Source organism: Chinchilla lanigera, unplaced genomic scaffold, assembly GCF_000276665.1.
Source record: "Chinchilla lanigera isolate Chin_1 unplaced genomic scaffold, ChiLan1.0 scaffold00033, whole genome shotgun sequence".
Taxonomy (NCBI): Eukaryota; Metazoa; Chordata; class Mammalia; order Rodentia; family Chinchillidae; genus Chinchilla; species Chinchilla lanigera.
The window spans coordinates 23,010,742-23,027,222 of NW_004955434.1; the positions used below are offsets into that span (position 1 = coordinate 23,010,742).

Consider the following 16,481-nt stretch of genomic DNA (forward strand, 5'->3'; position numbering starts at 1 on the left):
CCTCTTATGATGCTGGCAACCATCCCCAGGTGGGCTTCCCACACCTAGCACCACACTTTTTCAGTTCACCTGAGGGTTGTAAGTTGACTACCAGTTATCAATCCACTACAGAATCTATGGACACCAAATGTTTCTTGTGACTAAGAATCCTTTGACATCTGTGGCTGAGTATAAAGACATTTACTCCTCTTTTGTATTTTATTTCCTTTTTCTAGATAAGCTCTGTGTTAGTATGAGTTTCTCTAAAGGCAAAAGCAGAGCTTTTGTTCTCAAAAATTAAAGACTGATTTATGTGCCTGGAGTTTATTTGCAAATGTGATCTCAGGAAGCAGGTGGAAAAGGGATAGGATGAGTGAAATACAGAACATGGGTCAAGCACTGTCAAGTTATAAGCAACCAGTTGCTTGATTCTACAGAACTTTCTGAGTAACCTTGGGAACTATGTCTCAGGACTCCCCGGATGCATCCAGAATAAAGGGGGAAGCATTTATCCCTGGGATCCTATTGCTACTGTGGTTTGTCAAGCCTTGCCCCAAGGCCCTTCTGGGGCAGAATACAGAGGTGTCCGGTGGAGTCTGAGGGGAAAGCTCTAGCTTGTCCCTCTGCAGAACCAGCTATTGTGTTACAAGTGGCATCTGAGATGTGTGATCAAGATTTTTATTAAAAGATCTCTTTAAGTGGTACCATCCATTGGTGACCTTTAAAAATAAACGAAACAAAAACCTTGTGGCCTTTCAGAATTGTATGTAATTTAAGATACATCTAGTCTAATTCTCCATGATTGATTGCTTGTTTGTTTGTAGTACTGGGGATTGCACCCAGAAAATTTATACCAAGCTGCATCAGTATTCCTTGTTTTTGAATTTTGAGACAAGGTCTCACTGTGTTGCCAAGCCTGGGTTGAACTTGGGATCCTCCCGCCTTGGCCTCCCTTAGACTGGGATTACATTTGTGACTTCCACACCTGGCTGACAGTTCCTTAATTTCAATGCCTTAAATTTCTAGAACTTTTCCTTTTTTCCTCTGTCCTGCTCAGATCAATCTCAGCTTCTTTGAGGTCATTTTCATTTATGACTTCATATCTTTAAGTTCTGCTCACTTAAAGATGTTTCTTTTTGATTTTGGAACTGCTATTCCATTTGGAAAATGTTGTGTGGTGATGCTTGTTCATTGACAAGGCCCTCCAGCAATGGCATTTTTATATGGTAATGCTTTTATTTGTCTCTGGTCCTCCTGGAAACTGGTGAATTTGGAACTTAAATATTCTTGCTTCCTTTTTTGTTTTATATGGTCAAACAAATTGAAATTGATGGCAATATGGAAAAGAATGGTGTGATGACAAAGATATATACACTGCTAGTGTACTGGTATAAAATGCATTTATTATCCTCAAATAGAAAAGGCTTGTTTCATTGTTGTCAGCTCTGTTTCAGGGCAGTGAACATACATAGTCCTAAAAGACACAAACTGGAATAGATTCACTTTATAAAAATTTAGCTAATTTTTTTGGCTGTTTTTTCAAGGTCTATAAACCACATTGGGAGACTTTGCAGTTGATTAATTTCATTCTTCAAGTGGTAAAGCTGATGTGTAGGAGACAATCACTTTTGAGTGTGCCGAATGAAATTGTTCTCCCTCAAGTGTTTTTTAATGTGTGCGGCTCCTGTAATATATATATTTCTTGTCTGTTATGATTTATAGGTACTTTGACTCTGCAAGTGCTTCCGTGAAATTTCAAAATGAAGTAATTTTAGTTGGATTTCTCTTGTTTTTGCCCCCAATTTTTATTTTTTATTGGTACCCGTTTGTAGTACATAATGACGACATTGCTTGTGCAGAGTTGGTACACGTACCTCGTACATCTGAGTTTTTTCATTTTTTTCTCCTCCTCTCCCTCCCCGCCTCTCCCCTCCTTGCATCTTGTTTCTGTCATCCATTTGAAAACCTCTATCTCCCTACTTTATATTATGTCTTTTATTTTGCTCATTGTCTATATTTGGGGTTTTTCATACAAGAGAAACCATGTGATATGTAAGCTTGTGTGTTTGATTTATTTCACTTAACATTATGATCTCAAGGTGAATCTATTTTCCCACAAATGGCTCAAGTTTATCCTTCTTTAATAGTCCGTTGTTGTAAATACAGTGGTACCTCACTTCATGAAGTTAATTTTTTCCATAATTTTGGAAAAGATGGCCACATTTGTGTTTGTATGGGAAAGGTGGCCACAGTTGTTTTTGTCACTCAGTGCAGAGCTCACAAAAAAAACCCAAAATTTTGCCAAATTATTTTGTTTATGAACCAAATTGTTCACAAACAAAAGTGTTTGTGAACCAAGATCCCACTGTACCATATTTTAAAAAAATTTATTCATCTGTTGATGATGAAATTTATTCATCTTGGTGCTTCCAAGATATAGCTATTATGAACTGTGCTGCTATAAACATGGGTACGCATGCATCACTGTAATACGATGTCTTTTATCTCTTTTGGAGAGCTACCCAGAAGGGGAGTAGCTGGGTCAAATGGAATTTCTAGGTTTTTTTTCTTTTCTTTTCTTTTCCAGTACCAGGAATTGAGCTCAAGACCTTGCACTTGCCAGGCAAGTGCTGTGCTGCCATAGTTTTATTTTCTTGAGGACTCTCCATAATGGTTGTACTAGTTTTCATTCCCACCAACAATGTAGAAAGGTTTCTTTTTCCCTATAGCCTTTCCAGCATTTGTTATTATTTGATTTCTTGATGAGCCATTCTTTTTGGAGTAAGGTGGAATCTTGTTGTTTTAATTTGCCTTTCCCTAATGGCCAGCAATATTAAACATTTTTCCATATATTTGTTGCCCATTTGTACTTCTTTTACAAAGAAGTGTCTTCTCATTTCAGTTGTGCATTCTTTAAAATTTTGGGATCTAATTTTTTTGAGTTCTTTATATATTCTTGATGTTAGTCCTCTGCCCAAAAGTAGCTGGCACATTTTTTTCACATTCTGTAGGTTGTCTCTTTTTTGATGTGATCTTATTTATTGATTCTTGGTATTGTTTCTCATGCAATTGAGGTTCTGTTCAGAAAGTCCTTACTTATACGTATATCTTCAAGAGTTTTACCCAATTTATCTTCCAGCAGATTAGTGTTTCTGTTTTAACGTAAAATACTTTGATCCATTTTTATTTTGGTTTACCGCATGGTGAGAAATAGGAGTGTATATGCAGTCTTTTGCGCATGGGAAGCCAGTTTTGTCAGCACCCATTTGTTCTTTTGTTTTATCTTTTTATTAGCAGTGTTTGCAGTACATAATGATCACATTCCTTATAGGATGTTGGTACATGTATATAACACATCTTAATTCTTTTTCAGCCCCATCCTTTCCCTTCCCTCTTCCCCCATAGAAAGTAGGGAGGCAGGTATCTCTCAAATGGGAAGGGTATGTCAGCCCGTTTTGAAAGAGACTGTTTTTCCTCAAGCATAATGTTTTTGGTCCCTTTGTCAAAAGCTGAATGTGCCTGGTGTTGTTTTTCCATCCTCTGTTCTGTTCTAGTGATTCGCATTCACATGTCTGTTTTTTTTCCAATACTATATACTGTTTTCATTATTTAGGTTTGTAGTATAACTTCAAGTCTGGGATTGTGATGCCTCTGGCTTTGCTCTTGTTGCCCAGTATTGCTTTTGCTATTCTGGGTCTCTTCTGGTTTCACATGAATTTTAGGATTGTTTTCTCTAGTTCTGTGAGGAATGCTAGTGGTATTTTGATTGAGAGTGCATTAAATATGTGTCTTAGTTTTGGAAGTATATCTACTTTGACAGTATTGGTTCTGTCCCTGATGCAACAGGGGATATTTTTCTATTTTCTGATGTCTTGTCTGATTTCCTTTTTGTAGAGTATTATAGTTTTCATTGTAGAGGTCTTTTACTTCCTTGGTTTGCTTAGTTCTTAAGGTTAATTTTTCTTGATGTTATTGAGAATAATATAATTTTCCTAATTTTTTTCTTGGTGAGTTTATTACTAGTGCACAGGAGCACTATTGATTTTTGTGTATTGACTTTGTATCCTGCTGTGCCAATGAATTTGGTTATTTCAGGAGTCTTTTGGTGGAATGTTTTGTATCTTCTATGTAAAGGACCATATCATTGCAAATAATGATAATTTTACCTTTTCCTTACCTATACATATCACTTTTCTTCCTTTTTCTTGCTTGATTTCTCTGATGCTTTGAGGACTATATTGAACAGGATGGTTATAATGGACATCCTTGTCTTGTTCCTGATTTGGGAAAGCTTTCAGCTTTTCCCTATTCAGTATGATGTTGGTAGTAGATTTGTCATAAGTGACTTTTATCAGATTGAGAATAGGTCCCTTTTAAATCTGTTTTCTTCAGTGTTTTGTTATGATTGGTTGTTAGACTTTGTCAAAGGTTTTTTCTGTGTCAACTGAGGTAATCATGTCATTTTTGTCCTTCTCTTTATGTGATATATTACATGTATTGACTTTAGTATGTTGAACCGTCTTGTACTCCTGGGTTGATTGCTACTTGATCATGGTGTATGATCTTTTTGATGATTTGTTGCACTCTATTTGCTCATGTCTTTTTGAAGAATTTGAGGATTTTTGCATCTATATTCATTAGAGTGATTGGCCTGTAGTTCTCTTTTTTTGGGTTTTCTTGTTTGTAATTCTGTTTCGGTTGGGTCCTTTTCTGGTTTGAGGATGAGGGTGATGGTGGCTTCTAGGAATGACATTGGGAATATTCCTTTCCTTTCAGTTTTATTAAAGAGTTTGAGGAGTATTGGTGTTAGATCTTAAAGTTCATGCAGAATTGAAGAGTGAATCCCTTGGAACTTGGGCTTTTCCTAGATAGTAAGTTTTATTTTTAATTACCTCTTTAACCATCTTGCCTGATATTTGATTATTCAGGGTTTTTATTTCTTTTTGTTCAACTTTAAGAATTTATATATATCCATTTCTTCTGAATTCTTCATTAAAAAAGCAGTTACCTACCAATAATTTATTGAATTTTGGTGGATTCCTCTTTTTTGCCTTTTTCATTTTCTTTCCTTTTTTTTCCTTTGGTAAGATTGGCTGGCTAAAGGCTTATCTATTTTGTTTATTCTTTCAGAGAACCAGGTCTTGTATTCATTGATTTTGTGTGGTTTTTTTTTTTTTTTTGGTCTCAATTTCATTAATTTCTGTTCTGATTGTTATGATACCCTTTCTTGTAGTAGCTTTGGATTTGCATTGTTCTTATTTTTCTAGAACCTTGAGGTACATCATTCGTTTCTTTTTTGGGGCTCATTTTGTTTTTCTGATGTGGGCATTCACGGCATTAAACTCCCTCTTAGGATTCCTTTGATTGTGTGCCATTCGATCTGGTATGTTGTACTGACATTATTGTTTGATTCTAAGAACTGTGTAACTTCTTCCTTGATTTCTTCTGTGACCATTGACTACTCAAGAGAGTATTAATTTATAATGTGTTCGCATATTTTCTGTGGTTTCTTTTGCCACTGATTTCTAGTTTCATTACACTGTGATCTAATAATATGCGTGGCAACATTTGATTCCTTTGCATATATTTAAGCATGCTCTATAGTCTAGCATTTGGTCTGCACTGGAGAAAGTCCCAGTACTACTGAGAACATGTGTTCTGTGGTGGGGCAGAACACTCTGTAGATATCTGTTAAATCCATTGTGACAGTCTGTCCTCACATTGGTCACTTCTGCTGCCCATATTTTATTATAATTTTAATCTGCTGGATCTCAGTTTGCAACTTCTTCATGGAGTTTTCTTTGCTGAGCTGGCCATTAATGTTTTATATTGTTTTGTTTAGCTCAGCTAACTTTTTATTAGTCTCTTTTCTCTTCCCTGAATTTTTAGTTTATTATCTCAATTATCTGAGTATAGACACTGAGTATACTTACATTCCTGCAGCTAGGTTGTTAAATGAATTGATCTCTAAATGAGGAATTGTATATAGTATGTACATAACAATATTCAGAACAAAGAAATGGTCAAAGGAAAATCCAACCTGATGACTTTGCTTTTGTTTGTATAACTCTTACATGTAGTACTGTAATATGACAATGTAAAACAAAAGTGCTGTACTGTATAGTACAATTAGCATAAATTACAATACTATATAAACAAGACATATGGTACAAAAAAATAAGGCTTTTAAAGCAAGATGTACAGGATGGTTAAAAAGAAAAAAGGAAAGAAAGAAAGATCATAGGTCCAATTGGAGGATTATAAGTCTCAACAGTGCACCTAGGTCACAAGTCTGAACAGTCATTAAACAGAGAATATCTGTTTTCTATGAGCCCATCAAGCACCTCCTTGATCTTTTTAAAAATCTTCCCTGATTTCCTTTCAGATAACTTGGTTTTATGGCTTTTGCTTTCCTCTCTTTAAATGCCCATGGATTGATTTTCAGGGAGTTGGGGGTTTGGGGGGTGCTTTGTTGCCTTGTCTTCTCAGGTTTTTATTGTTTTTTGTTAGTTTTATGCTTTTTAAAGCTGGCCTCTTATTGTGGGAAGACTTTGTTGCTAGTACAGAGATCTCTAGTGTATTTGTCGGTGATGCACTAGAGCATTTATAACTATAGTCCTTTGCCTTTGTCCCAAGATCGGATCATCTCTGTTAATATGGGAGAGGGATGTGTTGTGGGAGAGGGATGTGTTGTGTAATTGGCCTAACACCCAGTTCTTTGTGAATGTCCAGCAGTAGGTACTTTTGCCACTGAGCTATATACCCGGCCCTCTATCAGCAGTATTTTTAATGTCACAAAAGTAATCTGGTTATTGGCATAGAGAAAACATCTATTAATACCAGCAGTTGTGCAACCCTGGCAATATCAAGTATTTCAGCAACAGTAATATTGTCCAAGACAAACTGGGTAATGACACATCATAAGAACCAATGATGTACTGCCCTTAAGCTTAGAGATCTACAGTTTTTTTTTGTCTTTTTGAGACAGGGCCTCGCTATAAAGTTTAGGCTGGCCTTGAGCTCACTTTGTAGCCCAGGCTGGCCTCGAACTCGCAATGCTCCTCCTGCCTCAGCCTCCCGAGAGCTGGGATTAGAGGCATGCACCACAACACCTGGCTAGAAATCTACAATTACAGTACTGTCTTGCGTGTGCTTCTTATTGCTGAGGCAAAACACCTCACAAGCTAAAGGAGGAAAGGTTTATTTAGCTCACAGTTTGAGAGGTTTCAGTTTATCCTTGGCTGGCTCCACAGCAGGGTGGCATGGTAGAGAGGCACTGCAGAGAGGAAATAGTCCAGGCAAGGTAGGCAGAAGCTCGCAAAAAACAGCTTCTTTCTGTCCCTTTATATTCCATCCAGATACCCACCTTTTGAGTTGTTCCTTCAATACCCAGGGTGCGGCACCCTTAATCCCAGCATCGCATCCTTAATGCCAGCATCACACATACCCTAATCCAACCACCTTTGAAACTTCGCACCTATAACTGCATGATGCTTTTGGGGGACAACGAGGTACAAGCCATAACAAGTGCTGTTTTTACCCTAAGACAAATCAAATACTGACATACAGCAAATATGTACTAAATATGATAACAATACCTCCACTAATGATAAAAAAGAATTAAACACTAGTAACATAGAGTTAACTAACTCTCCAAAGATTGATAAGGCTCAATGGTTATTCTGTTAAAGATATAGGGGGTTGGGAGTGGGAGAGTGCAAAAAGAAAAATTTGAAAAATTAAACAATGAGAGAGGAGGAGGAGAGAAAACTGAGGTAAAGTATCCTATTGTAGAATGGAAGGATACTTATAAAATTAAATAAAGGTAACAGAAAAAGAGTCAGTGAGAGCTGAGCATGGTGGCACATGCCTATATCCTAGTGTTTAGGAGGCTGAGGCAGAAGGACTGCTGTGAGATCAAAGCCAGCCTGGGCTACATAGTGAGTTCAAGGCCAGCCTGTGCTACATGGTGAGACCTGTTTCAAAAAGCCCCCCCTCAAAAAAGTCTATGAGAATTAGAAGCTTAAAGAAAAAAGAGAACAATGGAGAATAAAAATAGAAGAAATTAAAAGGAAAGGAAAAACAAGGAAAAGAGAAAAGAATGGAATATGAAAAGAAATAAATGAAAAAAAGAAAAAAAAGCTGAAAATGAATCTAAAAACAGAAAGAAAAAGTGTCTTTCTTCTCTGTTTTTGAATGAGTGGTTTCCTTCTAGGATCTGCAGTTTTGGAGTCCAGCATGTCTTGATGTTTTCCACTTAACATTATGGCCAATGGTTTTGTGAGGTATGCCCCCTATTTCAGAGGCTTCTCTGTTAATCTCTGGCTTTGACAACGTGTGTGCATCAACACGACCTTGCTCTTGTTGGTGGATACGGAAGGTGGTCACACCTCAGGTCTGTGCTAGATGTCAGCAGCAGGACAAGGGTTCAAGTACCTAGTGCTGGCAGGGCCTTTCAGACCCAGTTCTTTCTTTCTTTTTTCTTTTTCTTTCTTTTAAAGAGTAAAAGAAGGATAACATAATAATAGGGGGGGCTTACCAAATTACAGACAAAGTGGTAGGAAATTATCAATGGTTATTGTTTTACATATTGTTATCTACAAGATAATTTCTCAGGAAAACAAATAGACAAATAATAGTGAGTTACAGACAAAAGAAGTAGAAGATTATCAATAGTTGTTGTACTGTACTTTGGTATCTTCAAAGTGGCTTCTAAAGAAAATAAATAGAGCTATACACGAGTGACCAATTGAATAATCATTAACTATTCTCAATGGTTGTAGGAAACACATAATAATAAACATTCATCCATTTACAAAATAGGATAGGAACAATACAAACATTACAGAGATATGGACAGATTACTAGGAAAATATCGATGGCTGCTGTAATACATGGTGGTATCTTCCAAGTGGTTTCTGAGGAAGACAGAGATACGCAAGAAGGATCTAACAAGTAGTTACAGCCTAAGGGTTGTGAAAAATAGCATATTACCTCCTCACCAGTGACTCCTTTCACTGAGGTGTGATGGCTGGAAGGAAGGCCAGGATTGAAAAGAAGGACTGAGAGGCTTTCACCTGTGTCTAGCAACAGGCTGTTTTCTTGTTCCTCCCTAGTCATGATTACCCAGGGCTCCTCCATGGAGATGACAGTCTGGCCAGAGGGAGAGAAGGCTGAGTATGCCCCGGGCCCCCTCATTCCTGTTGGACTACCTGGTAAGATGGGTCTGAGCTCTGGGGCCTTTGCTTCAGAGGGCAGACCGATCTCCAGTGGTCACCTTTGCATTCAGGACATGGCCCCACTGCCCTCTTAGGGCAGTTCCTCTTGAGATCAGACCCAGTTCTTTCTGAGTGCAGGTCGACCAGGGTCTGACTTCTCATCATGGGGATGTAGCACATCCCCATGTCCTTCCCTGCCTGAGTTCAAACTTTTCAGGGACTCTCTTCCTAGACCATTCGCTGTCTGCAGCAGTCTCCTGGGGCTGTTTCTCACCCAGTCACCATTGGAGGGTAACACTGGTAGTCCTGCAGTGAAGTTGTTTTTTCTTTGTTCTGAATTCCTTCCCAAGAAGACACCTGATTAAGCACTGTGGCAATGTGGTGGCACCTGCACTTGTGCTGTGTGGAAGGTGTCCCCTTGGTGCCAAAATCCCAGGGTGTTTTTGCAACTGATAAAGTCTGTGGGCTCTGCTGCCTTTTCTTCCTGGATTTTCCAGCCCTGTGTGCTCACCTTGGTTCTAGAGAGTGCGCTTCCTTTCCTCTCAAGTCTCTAGAGCCAGGGAGACAGAGTCCAAATTATTTTCTTTTCTCAGTGTTGTGGACCATCTTTCCAACTACTCTATAGCTTTTAATTTTTTCTGGCAGTTCCTGTCTGATTTCTAGTGATCTACTTACCTTTTTTTCTTTAGCAAGTTGTTATTTTCCAGTGTCTGGATTCTAGATGTTGGAGAGACTTGTTTTGCTACTGATCACCCATCTGCCCTTCTCTTTTCCATGAATTTCTTAAGGTGCTCTTTGTCATGGAAATACCTTATTTCTCTATCAATTTTGAAAGATAATTTTGCAGGACACATAATTCTGGGTTGGAAATTGTTTTCTTATAGGGCTTAACACACTTTACTTGGAGCTTTCGTGGTCTTTAAGATAATACTTTATTTTCTTTATTTAGACTTATCATAAAACATGTCATCTGCATTTTCTTAGGACTTACTGTGCATGTATTTTGTTCATCTTATTCATATATTTGTTGAATTCAATGATTTTATGTTTCTATGGTTATGGCATTGCTACATTTAAATATGCTTAATAAAATATTATAATTTAAAAACAATCTCACTCTGGCATTAATATTTCTTTTATTATAATATGATCTATTAAAAGTATTTAATGTAATTTATTATACAAATTATATAATAAGTCATGTGTATATTAAATAAATAGAGAAGTTGGGCTACCTTTCAGAAATCAATTATTAGTTTTTTATTTTCATTTTTTGAAGAAATGAATTATTTTGCATTCAGCATTCAAGTAATTTTTCAGTGGTTTGGAAGAATTGACTGCTTTGAAGGGTGGTCAATTTGTTACATTAAGCAGTTTTTCCTCAGACTTATCTTGATTTCAGCCCATTTCTTTTTGGCCATATCATAAAATATTTTAAGTTTTTTTTTCTGTCTGTATGGCATTTACCAGTTCTTCCTTTAGCATAGATTTATACAAGGGGTTTTATAGAAGTTGGCAATTGTTCATGGTAAGTATATTCTTTTTGGATACAAGTTTTAAAGCCGTGGTTCTGGGAATCTCTTCAACAACTCTTTTTTGTTGTTTTATTCTTTCAGGACTTTCCCGTTGAATTGATTATCATTGGAATAGCTTTACTTCTTTTACAGACACCAGCAAGTCAGCAGAAACCAATCTTAAATCTAGGTAAATAAAAATAAATAGCATAAAATATAAATATAATGCAAATATTGGCATGAGTGACTTAAACTATATATCGTGATATCCTGTATTCTTTGTGGTTCTGTTCTGGAATTTTCTTAATCTTCACTAAGTAGAATTTTTTTTTTTAATCTAAGGCATTATCTTGTGCAAGGTTCCATATACCAGAATTTGCCCTGTAGCTTGTATGTTTGTTAAGTTATAATATATAAAAAAAATAATGTGCCTTTTTCATTAATGTTGCCGCCCTTCGCTTGGGCCAATACAATCTGTGTAGTAATGGACATGGATCTAAATTATGTTGTGTAGTGCCGTAACGTGTTGATATACTCCCATGTTCGTTTTTACAGAGTGCTTGAGATAAATACTTAGTATATAGCTCATCTTCTAGGCATTTTAATTCATCATGATTTTGAGGTCAAATTGTTCCTTCACATGATATGCCTGGAAACAGCTTTAGCATATGGAGGAGATGTTTGGCTTTCAGAGTTTGAGAACTACTCTGCTTTTCCCTTAACAGCCTGAAGGCAAGTATGCTTCTTGTGCCAGTGCTTGTCAGCCTCTTTTGCTTTTTTCCTCTATGAAAGTACACATGGGATCGTTCCAGGTATAATTTACCAGTGTTGCTACGTATGACTGCCATCTTTTATTATTTCATTGAAATTTTATTGAAATATAATTTACATATCATGAAATTCACTGTTGTAACGTGTACAACACAGTATTTTTAGTAAATGTATAGGTTCATGCAAACAGTACAGAGAATCTTGTTTTTAGAACATTTGTTTTACCCCTAAAATTTCTTGCACATATTTCTATTCTCATTCCCACTCTTAGTCCAAATTAAAACACGAATCTGCTTTTTATCTCTGTAGATTTGTCTTTTCTGGACTTCTCTGTAAATAGGTTTTATTTGTTTTTTGATAAAAAATTCCAGAGCCGTAGAGAAACTACATTTCTAATTCTGAAGCTACACACCAATATTGTGGCTCATGTATATGTAATAGAATGATTCAAGATCAAACACTCAAAAACTTTTGTTAGATAGCAAGCTTTTCTTTCTCTTGTAAGTCAGCATTTGTTTTGAAGTTACTTTGGCTAGGTGAATTAACCATATGGAAAACTACTGAGCTAGTTTCTAGCTACTGAGCTAGAAAGGCAAGGAAGAACTGTTTGGTATATTGGGAATGGGTATTCAAAGAAAGAGGCTAACCAAGAGAATAATGATTGTTTCAAATTTTTAAAATGCACAGTATTAATATAATATATGCTTTATGATTATTAACACTGGCCTTGTTTAAAAATAATTAAGGCTATAAATAGAAATGACATGGATTTCCTTTTGTTAAAAATAGTGATTTTCATAATATCTCAGAAACAGTTATGCATTAACACCAATATTTAGACAAAAAAGGTAAATTAGTAATCTTAGAGTAACAGCTGTTTGTACTTCAGATCATATTAAGGTTTGACTTAGGAATGATTTTGAAATAAAATAATGACAATGCATCGAGGTGATTTAAGGCTTGTAGAATTGTGTGTGTATGTGTTTATTGGGGAAATCATTTGCCTACTTTGATAATTTACCTCCGAGGCCTATAAATAACAGCTAGTCAGTAAATCAAGTTTCACTCAATAACCTCAAAATACTGTGAAAAGAGTATATATATGTCTTAATTTATCCTGTTAATTTTCTCAGGGAGATTGCATATGCAACTAATTTATTAGACATCTGTATATGTGTTTCTGTTGTGTGAGTTGTTTGCATGTTAAAAAAGGAATCCCTTATTAAAAATGGATGTGTCTGGTATCCTGGTTATGGGCTTAGTGGTTACCACTGAAGGGCTGTCCTGTCTCACCGTGCTGTTCACCTAAGCATCTGCTAATACAGTTTTCAACTTGTGAGTACAGTGTTCAGCTCTTGTAAGAGCAGCGTGTGTGCTGGCCGCATTGTGCACTCGTCGGGAGTGCTGGGGCTCCTGGCTGCTCACTGAGGGCAGTGGCAGCACTGAGAAATGGTGAAGGGTGCCTGCTGAGTGGTGGGAGCGTTTTTATAGTGACCTGGAAAGTAACTGATGATACAGTGTGAGGCATGACGTATGTGTTCTCTAGGCATATCAGTTTTTCAGTTATATATATTAAGAGCTTGTTTTAGATAATATTTATGTCCTTTTGTAATGAGATTTATCATCCTGCTTATGCATCTAAACCAGTCGTACAAGGGCAAGTAAAATCTCTGGCATGTCAGTCTTAAAGTAGCATTTTGTTTGACTGTGCCTTTAATTTTAAAACTGTGAATTATTGTTGTTTTGATGATTAGCTTTGAAGCTCCTCTCTTTCACTGGGGGTCAGAAAATCCCAAAGTCATCTCTGGTGCTTGTGATGCCACTTCTTCAGATATCATCTTCTGCAGCCTTGGAAGACTGTATGTCCTTGGATGAAGAAGGTCCCTCTAGGCAGCAGTTGGCCCTAAACCTTTTGGAAGTGGTCCAGCAAGAGTGTCACAGGAATGGCCACCAAAAAGTAATGAATTCATCATTGTTTCTCTTAAAGTACCTTTATGAATTTTCTCTCTCTGCAGATCACTTCACCTCCTGAAGAAGTATGTATTTGTATATAAACTCTTTTTCAACTTTATACCATTCTGGTAGGCAGGAGTATAGGAGATGTTAGTGCATTCTTCTGAACTATGAGAAAATAGAGTATTCTCATTGTGAAATAAATTTTGGAAATGCTGTATAATCTTTTTTCCTCTTTGAGATACCTGTACACATTAGTCACTGAATATTGTGAGGAATCTTACAGAATAGAAACTAACTATACTTAATCTGCTGCTTTTAAAAATATATTTGAACATTAATTTTTTTTTCCTTACAGTTAACAAATAAAATATATGACTAAATCTGGAGCTGTCCATGGTGGGAAATGCTCCTTGAATGCCTGGATGGACATTCTGGAGTCAGTATTAACTAAGACTTGTATTCCTTGAAATAATGTCTCTTGATGTTTCCTATGTGTGTCATATTCTTTTGCCCCCAACTATAAGGCACTAGTTCTGTCATATGACTTTTTCAGTGCTGTCTACTTTATTCTGCATTGGCAGTCTCACTTTTCCTGTTAAAAATTATCAGTGTTGGGTTAATGACTGAGTTCTAGGCCAGTGTTGGTCAGGCCTTCTATCTTTTGGTTTTGAGTTTTGCCTCCAGTATCAGTATTATTACTCTCCAGCCCCTACTTTTATGGGGATGGAATGAGGATTAAATAAAGATAAAGCCAGTGAAATATCTTACGTCTCTATAGAGGGAGGCATTACGTAAATACAAGCCTGAATAACAATTGTTGCTTCATCCAGAAAAGTAAAATACCTCTTATCATGTATTGTTGAATGTTATAATAGTAAAAATGCAGTCATTATTCCTTGTTTGAGGTGTAGTAGAAGTCAGTGTATCATTATACTCAAACTAAATGTGTATTACAGCTTCCTAACATCCAAATTATTTGATTAAAATGCTGGAAACTTGAAACTGGTAACTGATTTGCACTAAGAGAAAGAAGTTATTCTTGCATCAGCCTTAATAGGCAAACAAAATATGACCAAAAAATTCTAGTAGCTTTTTACCTTACCTCTTGGTTTGGCTGTGTGGAACAAAGAGGGGATCCTGAATGGGGTTGGGGTCAGGGCCAGGTGTACTGTGTCTAAGAGTTGTGTCCTTTAATTCACAAGTGTGATTTAGTGAGGATCACCCTAACTCTAATACCCAAGTGTTCATCTGCCTTTCCCAGTGCTGTCTACATCATTCTGCATTGGCAACCTCACTTTTCTCATTGAAAGCATGGTTAGTGTTGGGTTACCGGTGTGTGTGTGTGAAGTTTTAATTTATCAACAGTAATAGCTGAACGTTTTCTTTAGCAGCTGGCAAAGAAAAGGGAAGAGGAAGGAATCCTATTAGGGCTATAAATAAACATATTCCTTGTGATAGTGTGATGCTTTACTGAGGCTTTTAGTACATATGTGATCACCCCTTAGACATATTTCAGCCATATTTTACTATTGGCTTTTTCTCCCTGCACCTGTCCGGGTCTCTACTCCAGACACACCTATCAATTCAACCTGCCTCACACTCTCCAGTTTTTTCCTGAATCTTTGCTTTGTCCATATATTCTTTCATATCCTTTCCCCGAACTGCCTATTCTAGATCCAACCAAATGTTCTCAGTCTCCTGTGTTAGAATTCATTGCTTTTCCTTTTGTCCCCAGCAATTTTTGCATTAGTCAAATGCAAAAAACGTTGTGTATTCATTCAGAGGTTGCATATTTATATTTGTAACTCATAAGAGCTCAGTTAGGGAAAGAAACTTGGTTCTTTTCACTTTCCTAAGGCATTTAGGAAATTGCAGCAATTGAAACTGTTAAAGTTTAAATTGTAATATTAGTTAACTGTTTTTATCGTGTTTCTACTTTATCTGCTTTAAGTTTTTCAGCTGATCATGGAAAAGCAGAGTTAAAAATATTCTAGGCAATTATCAAACTAAATTTTTTCTTTTCGCATGTTTAAATAAGTAAGCTAAGATTTCTTTCTTTCTTTCTATTTTTTTTTTTTCTTTTTTTCTGGTACCTGGAATTGAATTCACGACCTTGCGCTTGCCAGGCAGGCACTGTGCCGCTGAGCTAAATCCCCAGCCCCCTAAGATTTCTTTCTTTATCTTTACGTCCACAATACCTAATCCATTGTTTGGCACATGATAGACATCAGTAATTTTTTTTTTTTTTAAGGAACTGGAATTGAACCCACAGCTCCCCTGCCACTAAGCTGTATCACTACCCCTTTTTATTTTTTATTTCGAGACAAGGTCCTGTAAGTTGTCCAGGCTGGTCTGGAGCTTATGAACCTCTTGCCTCATCTCTGAGAAGCTGGAATTACAGTTGTGTGCCGCTGTGCCTTGCACATTTTTACCCAGTGAAGAATACAAGTTATTTACTATCTTGATGTATTAACGAAATACCTCTGTATAAAAACCATAGGTTTTCTTTGTTTTTATCTCTTTTTTCCATTCGTGACGGTGACTGGCAGCATTTTATTTGTAGCTATAGCAGTTCTTTAGAAGTACAGTTCTTCCGGTGGATGGAAACAAGGTTACATATGCCATACTGAGCAATTCTGTGATGATCTCTCCATGTCTGAAGTTTTGATAATTATGAAATAAATCACATTTAATTCTTCAAATATGGCAGCTGTGGTAGGAACAAACCCCAAAGGCTTGACAGGAAGAAAGGCCTTTCTCTGCAATCCCTGCAGCATCTCTTCTGTGCCCTCTATTGGCAAGGATTAGCACTGTACTACAGGGCAAAGGAGAAACGCTGACAAGCTACCACTGCAGTGTCACAAAGCTGGACAAGGAAGGCTTTGGTTTGGAGCCAAGGTAATAAGAGAGTACTGGTGCAGCCGTTGAGACAGAACCAGGAAAGCTTTTTTAGAGGGGAGTGAGGAGAAGTGGGAAAGGAGACCTCAGAGCCAAATTCTGTCACTGTTTAGCAGGGCAAACTTCACTGCTATGAAATTCTCCC

At 36.9% G+C, this 16,481-nt stretch overlaps 1 protein-coding gene across 4 annotated transcripts in view; it reads left to right on the top strand.

Annotated features, from left to right (window-relative positions):
* The window catches only part of Focad (focadhesin), a 279,220-nt gene that overhangs the window by 59,171 nt on the left and 203,568 nt on the right, over positions 1 to 16,481 (top strand). For all 4 annotated transcript variants that reach the window (XM_005388739.1, XM_005388740.1, XM_013516350.1 and 1 more), the window contains 2 exons: positions 10,814 to 10,901; positions 13,237 to 13,439. In XM_005388739.1, coding sequence (XP_005388796.1) covers positions 10,814 to 10,901; positions 13,237 to 13,439 — 291 coding nt within the window. The remainder of the gene's footprint in view (positions 1 to 10,813; positions 10,902 to 13,236; positions 13,440 to 16,481) is intronic.